Source organism: Taurulus bubalis, assembly GCF_910589615.1.
Source record: "Taurulus bubalis genome assembly, chromosome: 4".
NCBI lineage: Eukaryota > Metazoa > Chordata > Actinopteri > Perciformes > Cottidae > Taurulus > Taurulus bubalis.
Window position 1 is genome coordinate 4,197,392 of NC_136592.1, and position 13,310 is coordinate 4,210,701.

The 13,310-nt window shown below is 44.0% G+C and overlaps 1 protein-coding gene across 1 annotated transcript in view; it reads left to right on the forward strand.

Moving 5' to 3' along the window:
- Positions 1 to 562: 562 nt before the first annotated feature.
- Positions 563 to 13,310, forward strand: part of ntrk3b (neurotrophic tyrosine kinase, receptor, type 3b) — a gene marked incomplete at both ends in the record, with an annotated part of 152,045 nt that continues 139,297 nt past the window's right edge. The window contains one exon of the mRNA XM_079217063.1: positions 563 to 804. Coding sequence (XP_079073189.1) covers positions 563 to 804 — 242 coding nt within the window. The remainder of the gene's footprint in view (positions 805 to 13,310) is intronic.

Genomic DNA, 13,310 nt, shown 5'->3' on the forward strand with positions numbered 1-13,310 from the left:
CCTCTCCGCTCTCCAGCCAGTCGTCCTGGTCCTGCTTGGAGAGAGACGACGGCATCATCATCATCATCACCATCATCATCATCAGCAGCAGAAGCAGCGGCAGCAGCAGCAGCAGCAGCATCACGGCTCTCCGGAGGAAACACCATGCATCTTGGGCTGAAAGGACGACCGGAACCTCACGTTATCTCGCATCCTTATTTGTGATTTCGGATACATATTTTTTATTTCCCGTGTTCTTTTTTTTTGTGTTGTTTTTCTTCTTCTTTTTTTTTTATTTTTTTTACCTCCCCTCACCCCCCTCTCTCCTTTTCACCCAATCTCTGACGCGCAAGGACACTACAGCATCCATCCACGGCGGATAACGCTCACATAGAGCCTCCTCTGTACAGACGCACCACCACCATCCTCCTTCCTACCTACCTACCTACCTACCTACCTACCTACCTTCCTTCCTTCCTCCCACTCTCCTCTCTCCTGTTACGGGCATCTCTGAACCCAGAGGACATCGGGACCTCTTCTCCAAGCCCCCCCACCCCCACCCCCTCACTTTCAACCCGGAGACATGGATCTATGGTTTCATTCGATCCGGATTTGCTGGTGGAGGGTTTTGTTCCTGATGAGTGTTTTCCAGGACTACCTGAGCTCCATGCTGGACTGCCCGCCGACCTGCAGCTGCTCTCAAACTGAGATCTATTGCAATAAGTCGGACAACGGCAGGTTTTTCCCTTTACTCGCCCTGCAAGACACTGGGAGCAATGGGACCAGTGTTGACATAGCAGAGTTATTCAAAAACATCTCCTCTATGTAAGTAGATGCGCATTACGCCGCGTGCGCTTCTTCTTCTTCTTTTTCTTCTTCTTCTTCTTCATGAATTGATCATTTCCTCAGCGAGGCTGTCTGTTGCTTTCTTTGCTCTGATTTGACTTGTTGGCTGATTATTTCTGAGACTTTTTTTTTTTGCACTTCCTCCCGTCTGTATGGTGTTTTTTCTTCTTCTTCTGAATGATAACACCCGCTAGGACAAGCTGTCTTGCATGGAGGTTGAATGCGCTTATTCCGTCTCCCTTGCGCACATCCCTTGCATCCTTTTCTTAAACTATTTGATCTTGAAACCTTTTTTTTCCGCGTGTGTAGTGGATGTCGGATTGCGTGCGCGAGCGCGCGCCTGTGTGAGTGTGTGTGTGAGAGTGTGCGCGGGCGCGTGCCCTCATAAAGTTGCTCCCTCCGCAGCGGCTCCCTGCAGGCCTGCCTCCGTGGTCCACAGCGACAGAAGGATGTTGCGGACAACCCTTCAGATTGACCAATCCTCTCGGTTCCCCACGGCCTCGCGCGACATATCGGCAACTGCGCCGACAGATTGTGCCAAATGAAACGGAAATAAATGGCGCAGTGCATGGGCTCGACCGGTTATCATGTCCGCCCGCGTCCTCCGAGACCCGGGGGGGGAACTTTTATCATGTGGGAGATGACGCGGGGGTCTAGATTGAGGGGGTGGGTGTTCACCATCCAAAGAAACGGGCTCAGAGGATCCATGAAGGGTTTGGTTACCCCCCCCCCCCCCCCCCCCCTCCCCTAACAGTAGCCTACATGTTCAGTCTCCATCCTCTCTCTCTCTCTCTCTCTCTCTCTCTCTCTCTCTCTCTCTCTCTCTCTCTCTCTCTCTCTCTCTTCCCCTGGCATCGATCCTTCCTGCCAACATCAAAGCTTTCTTTCTTGAAAAGTCAGGCAAAAAAAAAGAAAGAAGCAGAGCTCGGGCCTTAAAATAAGACCCCTGGTGTCGATGAGGCTCATTTGCATATAAAGTAAACACATCTCCCGTTAACGCGCTGGAACCCCCTCCTCCTCTCGGCTTCCTCCACAAAATACTTTCTCTCCCATTTGTTGGTATTCCCGTTTATCCCTTTTCATCCGTCTGAGGCAGACACAAACTTATTTCTGTGACACAGCTCTTCGCTTCACTGTGCCACTAGAGGGTAGTCTGCTACCCTCTGTACACACACACACACACACACACACACACACACACACACAGATATGTATATATATATATATATATATATATATATATATATATATATATATATATATATATTTATGCTGGAATCCGCTCTTTTTGCAGCACTGGAGTCAAATCAGTTGAAAGCTCAGCCACTTTAAAAGCAACTGCGGCTGGTAGAGAGACGAAGGGTCAGAGGTCGCCTGCTCCCGTCATTCATCACTCATCTTCTCTCTCACCTCGACCGACAGTCGAATAAACTACCACCTGGATTTTCATTGCAAAGTGGCCCACAAAACGATAAGCACAAAGCCACACATTGATTATTCATGTTTTGCCTCCTCCTCGATGGACCCAGGACTCACCGTGCCTCTCGTGGCGCCTCGCCAGGCAAGACGCTCGCGTTCTTAGGGACAGCGCAACCTCCACGCCGCAGCGGCCCAGTGACAGCTTCAGCGTACACGTCTGATAGAAAAATCACACACACACACATTTGTGTCTAATCTCCTAGCGACTACAAGTTCTCTTCCGTGTGTCTGGTAATGATGCGATTCAAAAGCACCAGTTATTATTTTGGCTCGTTTCATATTTACCGTGCTAATTGAAACATATCAACGACACGTCTGTTTGATAACGGTAGTTATCTGCGGGAATGCTAATTGATGACCTGGTCAGAAAACATGCTCTTTAAAGATACTAACCGGTAACCATAGCGATGCAGTCAGTGATGGAGGCCCACGTATTGTCCTCGGGCCCCTTCCTCTCTCTTCCGCTCTCTTTGGAAGGGTGAGTGCTTTTTGCAAACGGCAGGACTGTATCACTCCGGAGAGAGAGAGAGAATTCATAGAGAACTAGAGAGGCAACCGTGGGATGATCGGCCAGCCAAAGAAAACGGTCAAGTCCAGAAAACGGTTTTCCAGTTCTCTCACATTAGAGATTCATCACAAGAGGCATCACTGTTTGAAGTGGATGAGGTAAGGAGGCCTTGCTGTGATACTCGCTTTCTCTCTCTGAGAGCAGGTGAAGCAGGTTTGACAGGTTTGTGTAAGTGCAGACTGCAGGTGCTCGTTTCTTTGCAGAATCCAATCAGTTTCCACCTCTGGTGATGATGCTTGGCCTCGTTTTGTTCGTCACTTGTGTGTGTGTGTGTGTGTGTGTGTGTGTGTGTGTGTGTGTGTGTGTGTGTATGTGTTTGGACCTTCAGATAGTGTGGTTAGTAAGAAGAGACTTAAGTATCATAACTGAATCTGTACAATCTCTACATCACATGCAGAAGAAATCACCCCTCTTTGCTTCCTCTGCTCTTGAGTGCATCCTTCCTTCCTTCCTTCCTTCCTTCCTTCCTTCCTTCCTTCCATCCATCCATGCGTTCGTTGTCAACGATGAGGTGTGACATCCATCTGTGAGAGTTAGCAGAAGCTACCTCTTTAAATGCATAATAGTTGCCATTTTCAACGGTAATATGACAATAAAACGGCCATATAATATAATATAGCCGTAATTATTCTACAGGGACTCATCTGTAATCAAGTAGTTGTTCACATAAAAATAGAAAAATTGATTATTTTAATTACTATCGCCAGCGCGTGAGATAACAAAACGTATACATTTCTTAGTACAAGCAGACATTTTTGTCCAAAGAATATGCAGATATTTTGTGGATGTGTTACAATCATCTGTTCCACTTATCTCCACATCTGGCAACAACATTTTTTTTACTAAGGTCATTTTTTTATGTCCTGCAATTTCCCATGAATGTTGAACCGCTTGTATAGCAACATCCTGCACGGCATTCACCATATCAGAAGCTTATTAATATACCTGGTTCATGTGTCTAAAAACACAAGCTATGATCTTTGAATCAGAATGTTGTGCCTCCATGTAGTTGAGTTACCTTGTTAAGAGGTCCTTCATGAGAGGTTTGAGGTGAGCTCAGAGAGCACAGCAGAGTGAAGACGTTAAGCGTCAGGCTCTGACACGTCATCCTGTGGTGGAGCTCAAACACCCAAGAGCAAATTAAAGACGCGTTGTTGTTGTCTTTAAAGACGCCACTCCATGATGGAGTGAAAAGTTCACAGTTTGTTTCTTTCCGCTAATAAAAAGCTACATGGTAGCCAGGTGATTTCATCTCGGGGCCGGTGCTTTCCGCCTCTTTTTGCCCAAACGTGATTGGTGGATAATGCTCGACATCGAACAGAAAACCAGAACGCTGCCGACACCGAAAACAAAATCCCCTGACCTGCAGATTCTGCATTCTTATGGAGAAATATCTGTTGAACAGATTTCGGGAGCACTCTGTGAGAAAATGTCACGTGCTATTTCATTTCGGCTATAACACTCATTAGAAGGTATCGCTTTCACGACATGTGGGTTTTACAATCTGATGTCCTCTATCTGCCTTTGAAAAGAGAATGCGTTTCGATTAGGGTCATAGATTTGTTTTTTTAAAGTCTTTCTTCAATCAAAGAGATTTATGAGGACTTGTAAAATTGCCATCTGCAAATAAACGGAGACTTCCACACTCTGAAATGGTTCAGAGTTTTTTTCTTCTATTTTTCTGCTCTGTCAAATGCGGCTTGAAGTTAATCGTTTGGTATCTATAAAATCTTGATCATCCAGTCAATAAAAGTCAGTGTCACCTCATTTCCCAGGATTCAAGCTCTCCTTTAAAAAATGCATCATAATGCGAGATTCATCGTGATTGATCTTCATGTAGAATAACTCTTGGAAGTCAGACTTTGAAGACGCGGCTGCGCGTTTTCACCTTCACTTTCAACAGTTACCCCCTCTTAAATAAACTCTGGCTCAATGCCAGCCTCCTCTGCTCCCTCAGAAAGTAGTTTGAGAAGTTCGTTCTCTCCCTTCTCTTTTGACACCATTTAAAACGGCTCTGCTCTGCTTGAAACTATCGATTCGTGGACACCTTCAGATTCAGTTTCATACAAAACCTTCCAGTGATGCTGCCAAAGAAACCTGTTTTACGCAGGAATGTTTCCAAGGGCCGCTTACAGGTGACTTGTGTGGGCTGCACGTTTCCCCGAGCTCAGATGCAGAGCCTCACCGCATTTAAAGCTGCAGTTTGAAGCATCGAGGGGGATTTATTGGTAATATAGGATTTAATATAAAATACTTTTCTTTCGTATGTAATCCCCTGCAAATAAGAATCACTGTGTTTTGGTGACCTGAGAGTGAGCGGGTTGTTTCTACGGTAGCCCACAACGGACAAACCAACCACTGGCTCTAGATTGGGCCGACATGCTTGGCATATGGGAGAAGCTTCACTTGGTTGCAATCTGGAACCTCGCCACTAGATGCCGCCAAATCCGACACGCTGGGCCTTTTAAATGCAGCGTTTTCTCTCCGTCGTAAATCTCCTGTGTAACCTACTTGCTGTGGACAAGGTAGTTTAGTTTAGTTTATTTGCACATTAAAACAAACAAAACATGAAATATTGTGGAGATGAATAATATTGCAGTGCAGGAAGAGGCAGAAACCCACTGGGCTTATTTGAAGCCTCTACCTCAATAATGTTAAAATGTCACAATATTGTAGAAAACACAACATGAATATAATCAGCTTCAAATCCACACAGCTGCTATTTAACGGCTCCTGAATGGTAATTGATAAGTTAAACTGAGTCTTTGCTGAAGTGCTGGAGTACGAGTTGACCCCTCAATGAAAACCATCTTTTCAACATTCGGATCACGTATTAAGAGACACTCCGGCATTTTAGTATTGCATATTTCCATAGAGTCGGGGACAAATACTGATGCTTGAACCCGAAGCAGTGCAGGCTGAGACTTCCTGAATTATAGTCCTGTTATTATTTCCCATGATGCAACTTTCCACCAGACCCTCCTTCTTGCCTTTCAAACCCTTACACCTCCAGTTTGGCACACACCATGACAGCATCATCGTTAATTCCTTAATTCTTTGTCTCAACTTCTACAGGCTAGTGAACTAATCACATTTTTTTGTTTTATTAAATAAAAGGCGTCGTAAAATAATGTTTATTCCTCAGCCGAAATCAAACGCGTGGCATTCCTCCTTTGATATGATACACGCCAGAAAATACCAACACACTTTTTGGACATTTGATAATGTAATCTGGTTTAATTGGCAATAAACAGGCTCGTAGGCTGTGCACATTTCAGAGATTCTGATTAATATGTTTTGGGAAAATAACTGACAACTTCCATGGTTTCATGCCCAGTCAGCTGGAACCCAGTCAAAGGGTTTTGTTTGGCCCCGTAATCTCGGATGTTAGATGGATGTACAGATTGGAACGCCCCCCCCCCTTCATCCACAAGCACTCACACACGTTGGGTCTGACTGCAACACCCCTGCCTGCTGCCAGTGTGTGTGTTTATTTCCCCGCCTCCTCCTGTTCTCTATCCACGTCTTGGTCTTTGTTCTCTTCTCTCCGCTGTGTGACGTTGTTCTTGTGTCTGGGTTTGTGATGCCCAGCTCACCTGTGTCGGTCTGTCGTCTTGATTCAGTTTTCTTTGTCACCTTGATGTTTCTCTCTGTGGTTATTTTTACACTTTAGGGCTGAGTTTTCCTGTGTGTGTTGTGCGTTCTTTTTTTCTTCTTTTTTTCATGTGTGAGTCTCATTTGAAGGCACAAATAAATTACACCTAAACCTCACTTACCCTCTGTTAGCTGCTCTGCCTGACACCAGCCTTCGGATACCTGCTTCATATCTGAACACGTGGAACACAGGACCGTCCCGCTGGGTTGTGTTCTGATGCGATAGCTCTTATTAGTTATTTCTATGTTTGATGCATTTACTTTTGAGTGCAGCCGGGGAACGTTTGATTAGTGCCGATGCGAGACCCTGAAACCAAGCACTATCTTGATGTATCGCTTTGAGGAAAATAAAACCTTTTTTTATCCGTTCAGAAGCAAATCAATCTTCTCAAACGGTGAATGTCTGAACATAAGTTTTCTTGAATAGCATAATAACATCTCAAACAGGCAAAGTTTTTATTGGAAATCACGAACTATCGAAACAAATAATTGATCAATGCGATCTGGAATCTCCCACCAGTTTCAGTATTTAACAGTTATATTTACTACAAAATAGTGTTGATATTGAGATTTGTTAACTAGCCTGATATTTTAGTCTTTAGAAGACACAAATTAAAAAATAATGTGTTGCAAATGGTTTGGTAAGAAGCATATTTACTGTTATGGCATCACAATTGACTACTACCATATAGAAAACATTTTAGAAATGCAGGATGGACGCGGCAGGACGGGTTTTTATGGCTCTAATGATCAATCAAATAACCTTTTTTAAGAACTTTAAACTTTTTCCCAGTTCTCAAAAATAAAGAGCATGTAAATACAGCTAAAAAAAACTGAAGTAATTTAATTATTTAGAATAATGTTGTGCTTTTTAGAAGTTTCAAAGATTTTGGTAAGAAGTAGCAGAATACATGATGAGACGGAGTGTTTGCTATTTAGGACATAGGTCTACAGTAGCTGCAATGCTTGCTAATGCTAGCATTATTAATGTCCGCCTTTGTTAGTTTCATTCATTAATTATTGGCTCTTGTGAGGCTATAAAAAACACTTTGAAATGAAAGCGCTTTGTCTTTCGGGGGTTCAGGTGACCGTGACAGCCTTCCACGGCCCTCGCTGCATCTCCTGCGTCGGTGTCGGCGCCACGAATAGCGTCTAAGCGGCCATGTCGGAGTCGCTAAACGCGCATCCTGCCAGTCGGGGTCCATACCTCAGACCCCCTGCCGCCGCCGCATTGCGAAGCTCACCCCAGGCGCTGCGCGGCGGGGCTCTTCTCTTATAAGCATATCATCAAGTTTGCATGAGCCTGTCTTTGTGGAAAGTAGGTCACGGCTGCCATCGGAGAATTAGCAGTAGCGAGCAGCTCGTTTTTACTCTGCACAGATCCTCCAGCATGCGGAGTAGCTGTGAGGAAACGCGGGGCCATGTGACTGACCCAGCTTTCTCCTACGGCTTCTGCAGGCGGCGCTCGTGCACACACACACACACACACACACACACACACACACACACACACACACACACACACACACACACACACACACACACACACACACACACTTTAACAATCAAAAGATGCATTGAGAATGGAGGGGGTGAAAAAAGATACTGACGGCTCTGCTGTTTCACCCGGGATTAGAAGAACCCTTTAAAGCCTTGCAGCGGCCTTCCAGGGGCTTTCTGTTGAGCTTCTTTCATACAGTAGATCACCAGTCAGTGGGCAACAGTTTATCATGTCAAATTTGGGCGATCGAAGGGAGCGGAGAAAAAAATAAACCTTGCGCATGAAGAAAAAACCTTGCGCACAGTTAGATATCTACTGATGAACAGACAGGTTTACTGAGGGTTTGTTAAGCTCAGTGAAGCCACACGGAGAGCAGCATCATAGCCAATTCCTTCCTCTGCATCCGCCCTCTTCAAAATGCGCGATGGCGGTGGTTTGGAAACTCTCTGTTTTCTCTCCTGATCTCTTCCTCTCTCCTCGCTCTGTTTTTTCTCTCTTTCGGTCCATCGCTCTCTCTCTCTCTCTCTCTCTCTCTCTCTCTCTCTCTCTCTCTCTCTCACAAGCACACCATTAATTTCCTCAGAGATAACTTCTTCCCAGGTGAGGATGTGCGCCTGACCTCCATGGTGTCCATCACCGCGCGCCGACTCCCATCAGACATCACCGCGTCTCCTCCTCCTCCTCATCCTCCTCCTCCTCCTCTTTCTCCTCCTCGCTCTACCCGGGCCCCTAATAAAGCCCCTGCTTATTATTCGTCCGGGATGTTTTGTGTCTAAAAAAAAACAAAAAACATCAGTCTTCATGTATTATCAAGTAGGAGGAGTCACCCCACTGTCCTCCATGTCAGCGCTGACTGGCAGAGCCGTGTGAATAATGCAGCTCCCTTCGTTCCCGCTGGGCCTCGTCCATGTTCTCCTACGCGGCGCGCATGTTGATGGATGCTATTTCCACGGCGATCTCTCTCTTCTCTTTTTGTGAATAAGTAAACGCTTATTATTTGAAGGCCAAATTGCCTCAGAAAGAAAATGTTCATTTTTGTGCTTCCGACCTCCTCTATTGTGCGTAATTGCCTGCAGCAAAATCTCACTTCAACATGTGTCGGTGTGAACCCGCATGGCTTCTCTTCAGGATCAATTTAGGGATGGAGCTTATCTCATTTTTGCCCCAGATTATTCGTATTCCTTTTCTTGTTAGATTAATCATTTCCATGGCCATGGCGTGTTGGTTAACCAGAAACAACCCTCTTGAAACGTAGTTGCTTTGCGTCTTTGGCCTTTCTGTGTTTTCGACAAGGCAGAGCGCAGCATTACCCGCAGTGAGCTGCCCTCTCCTGCCCTCATCCGTCCATCAGCTTCCCATCCGTACGAATGAGTGAGATCCCTTTGATGCAATATGTGAGCTGATGTTCGGGCCGTAAACACTCAGAATGAATGAATGGCTCTACAATCCTGGCTGTTTAGATGCAACCGCCAACATCATCAGCGGTGAGGACAGAATAAAGCCTCGCAGCACAAAGCACCTTCATATTTCCCAGAAAGTAGAACTATATATATATATATTGTCCCTGAGCAGCCTCTATTTATTGATTGCCTCAGATGCTTTGATATCTGTATTTGCTTCATTGTGTAGACTATTGGTGCGTATTGCACTACATCAAAACATTATGGAGCTGGCAGGCCATTCAGCCTTACTCACCCATCATTCTCAGTGAGCCGAGGAGTCTCGGTGGCAGCAGTCAAGAGCACCGGGAGGGTTTTTGAAGACACAGACAGCTTTGTGTGGAGGCAGATGAGAACACATTAAAAGTAAATGGTCCACTGGGACCCAACTCTCCTTCCTATACTGGCTCCCTGGCTGGTGCAATGACCTTGCTACCCCAGTCAGAATATCCCAGTCCGTCTTCCTTCACGGGCTGAGAAACTAATCTTTTTAAGAAGAAGTACCTGACATCAGCCTCTCTTGCTGCTGATATATGCCCTCTCCTTGAAGTTAGCCTTTATTTCTCATACACCACTCCAACAAATTTGGACTCCACATAAGACCGGTGGTTCACCAACTTCATAAAATCATGACTCTCATGCACACCCCACCCTACCGTACCCACACATATGCACATCCTATATGTCAAATGACATGCCTTATATATTTAATAAGAGACATAAGCCTATACAGGCCAACAGCCTCAAGCTATGGATGAATGCAAAATCTGCTCTTTTGTGTTGCTGTGTTGCAGTCCATCTAGATCTACTAAATTAGCTAATTCGCCTCTTACCGAGAGTAAGATGAGAACATCGATATCGCTCTTGTATCCGTTTAAATGTGATGCTACTGTCAGCAGCATAAAGACTGGAAACAGAATACCATGTAAATTGAGGGCTGGTGGATGGGTTTTGTTAATCTTCAGACAGAGCCAGGCTAGCTGTTGCCCCCCCTTTAGTCTTTATGCTAAGCTACGCTAACCCGCTGTTTCTATATATTTAGAAAACACATGTGTGTGGTATCAATCTTCTCGTCTAACTCCCGCCAAGAAAGGGAATAGCCGCATTTCCTGTCTAACTGTTGCTTTAAAAATCATGAAAAATCACATAGGGTAATTGGTTAAATATACTTTTTTTTAAACTAGTGTATACATTAGGTTGTCAAGGACATAACGCATGCACATGTGACATCATGCATTCATCCTGCTTTTCCTTAATCTTTCTGTTTGTTGAAGTATTGACTGTCTATGCTGGCGAAATGAAGGTGTCTTGTTTCAAGATGTCTCCTTTCTTGGTATTATTGCTGCATTAGACATTTTAGGCACATGAGGTACAGCTAACTTCCCTTCTCCACAAAAACTTTAGTCTGATTTGAGTTCTTTTGTTTGACTCTGGTTCTCGGCCCACTTTGGTGAAATGTTACTAAAAATAGTAAAAAAATTACGGAAGGGGGTATTTTTTTTATTGCCGCTTGATTTAATGTTTGGGTTTGCAAACTGGGAATTACAGTCATTCAGTTGCATCCAAAAATGATAAAGTGAATTGGGAGTGAGCATTGTTTATGAAGCTGAATGGACACATTGTTGCAGCTGCTGCTATGACTCAGATGTTCTTTAGGGATGAAGGAGGCTGTGAAAGCAGAGGCTTCAACATGAAGACGTGTCGGAATTGTTAAAAATAATTACCTTTGAGATTTTTGCGAGAATACAATTCGAGGACTTGCAGCGTTTGTATTAACAGCTAAGATTGTTGTCAAGTAAAACATCCCAGTAAAAGTTACTAATGTGGTTTAAACTAAACTATTTTAATTTGTTTTTACCATTCATGATCTTTCTTTAAAGAAACTAATATTGATGACAATACAAACAATGACCTTGAAATAACTTCTGTGAAGAATTTCACAATGCTAAATCACGAAGATACAAACGTCTTGACCTCATACAGCCAGAATCAGGACACGGGAGATTTCAGCACATTTCATCATCCCATATTTCATGCGCTTCATACATTTAGTTTGTAATTCATTATTCACATGAGGTCGCCACATTATCTGAGTCAATGTCAACCGAGTCAACGGGGCTAAACAACAACAACAACAACAACAACAACAACAACCATGAGTGCATATATTACTGGTCAGAGTGGCACCTTTGGTAGTTAAACTAATCCGGTGCTTCGGCTAAATTAGCCTCCGTGTGGAATCGGGTTCTCTTCTTTTAAAAGACTATGATTGAAAAGCTGACTGGCATGTCAGCCATGGGAAGTGACTTGTGGCGGCAGCTGTCCACATTTGACACCGTGACCTGGAGAGGCTTCTTATTTCCAGAGGAAGCCATCACCTGTCAAGCATCACTAATGTGTTTATTGTTACTGGAAAGATCAACCTGTTCCCCTCTGGTTATTTCAGAAAGGACACAGTAGGAGTGTGAGGGACTGAATGCTCAGTAGTGGGCAGATTTCCTGAGCGGCTGAAGTGAATTGTTTTTGAGCCTTAACCCTTAAGCCTTAATTCCACTTTTAACATAGTAAATATAAAATAGGTGCGTTCAGATGGATTCTGAAACAATGGGCCCCTGGTACTGACATGTTAAAGGGCCACCAGCACCACGCCTTCTAGATACGAGCAAGACACCCAGATTGATATTCATACAAAAAAATGACTACATTGCTGTCTAAAGTTGTTTTGTGTCTTTCTTTAAGTTGTTCTACATCTCGTAGGGGTCGTTTATTTGTCTCTGTAGTTGTTTTGTGTCTCATTGTCATCATTTTGCGTCTCTTTGTAGTAATTTTTCATCCCTATGTTGTCATTTTGCGTCCCTATGTTTTTATTTTGCGTCTCTTTGTCATCATTTTGCATTTCTTTGTAATCATTTTTCACCTCTATGCTGTCATTTTGCTTTCTGTTTGTGGTCATTGGATTGACTGTCCAACGAGAAATGTTCAGGGGCATCAGGGGCCCCCGGATTACTGATTCAGTAATCCACACACATGTCTCAGTTTATCATGAGATGTGCAGTAGCACTTGTAAAACATGCACAGAGAGGTGACAGCCAACTGCCAAGGCTTTATGTCATGAGGTAGACTGATGAGATGTGTCTTGAGGTTGCACTGTCTGGCCGCCTTTGGAGTCACTCATGGACCGTTGTTTTGATAGACTACTGAGTGGGTATGTGAGACAGAGAGAATGTGTGAGCGTTTTCCTGAGAGAGGCTGTCACTTAAATGGAAGCATGGAGAAAAATAGCAAACAATCAAATATTCAACAACCTTGAGCTGCGTCTCTCCCCAGTTCCATATTTCCTTCTGGAGGTAATTGGTTGACACTGTAGACTTATGTGAGAGTCTTAGTATGTGGGGCCTTGATGTCATTGCATACCGCATCTCAGTCAGAACACAAGAAGACAAATTTGAGAGGAATTTAACAAGAACCTTCCAAGACTTCCCTGTTCTCGTTTCACTAAACCTGCAGAAAGTAGATGTTTATTGATTTGCCTGCAGAGAAGGAATTGTAGAGGTGTAGCGTTTTATTCCTTTTGCATTGTGTTGTGATAAAAAGGATTCTTCTGCCAAACTAACGGTGTCAACTGCATCTACTCTGTCGTCCATCTTTTTTAATTATTACTAGTGCTGCACCAGCTCATGTAGGCCTACCAAAGTAAAATGTAAGACATTGTTGAGACAGTTCCAAGAGATATATCACATTGGTTGCCCACAAAAATCCCAACTAAATAAAGCCGGATATGTGAAAGCATGTTGATGTGAATTAAGACGTCAAAATTTGAATTATTGTCAAATACGAATGATGC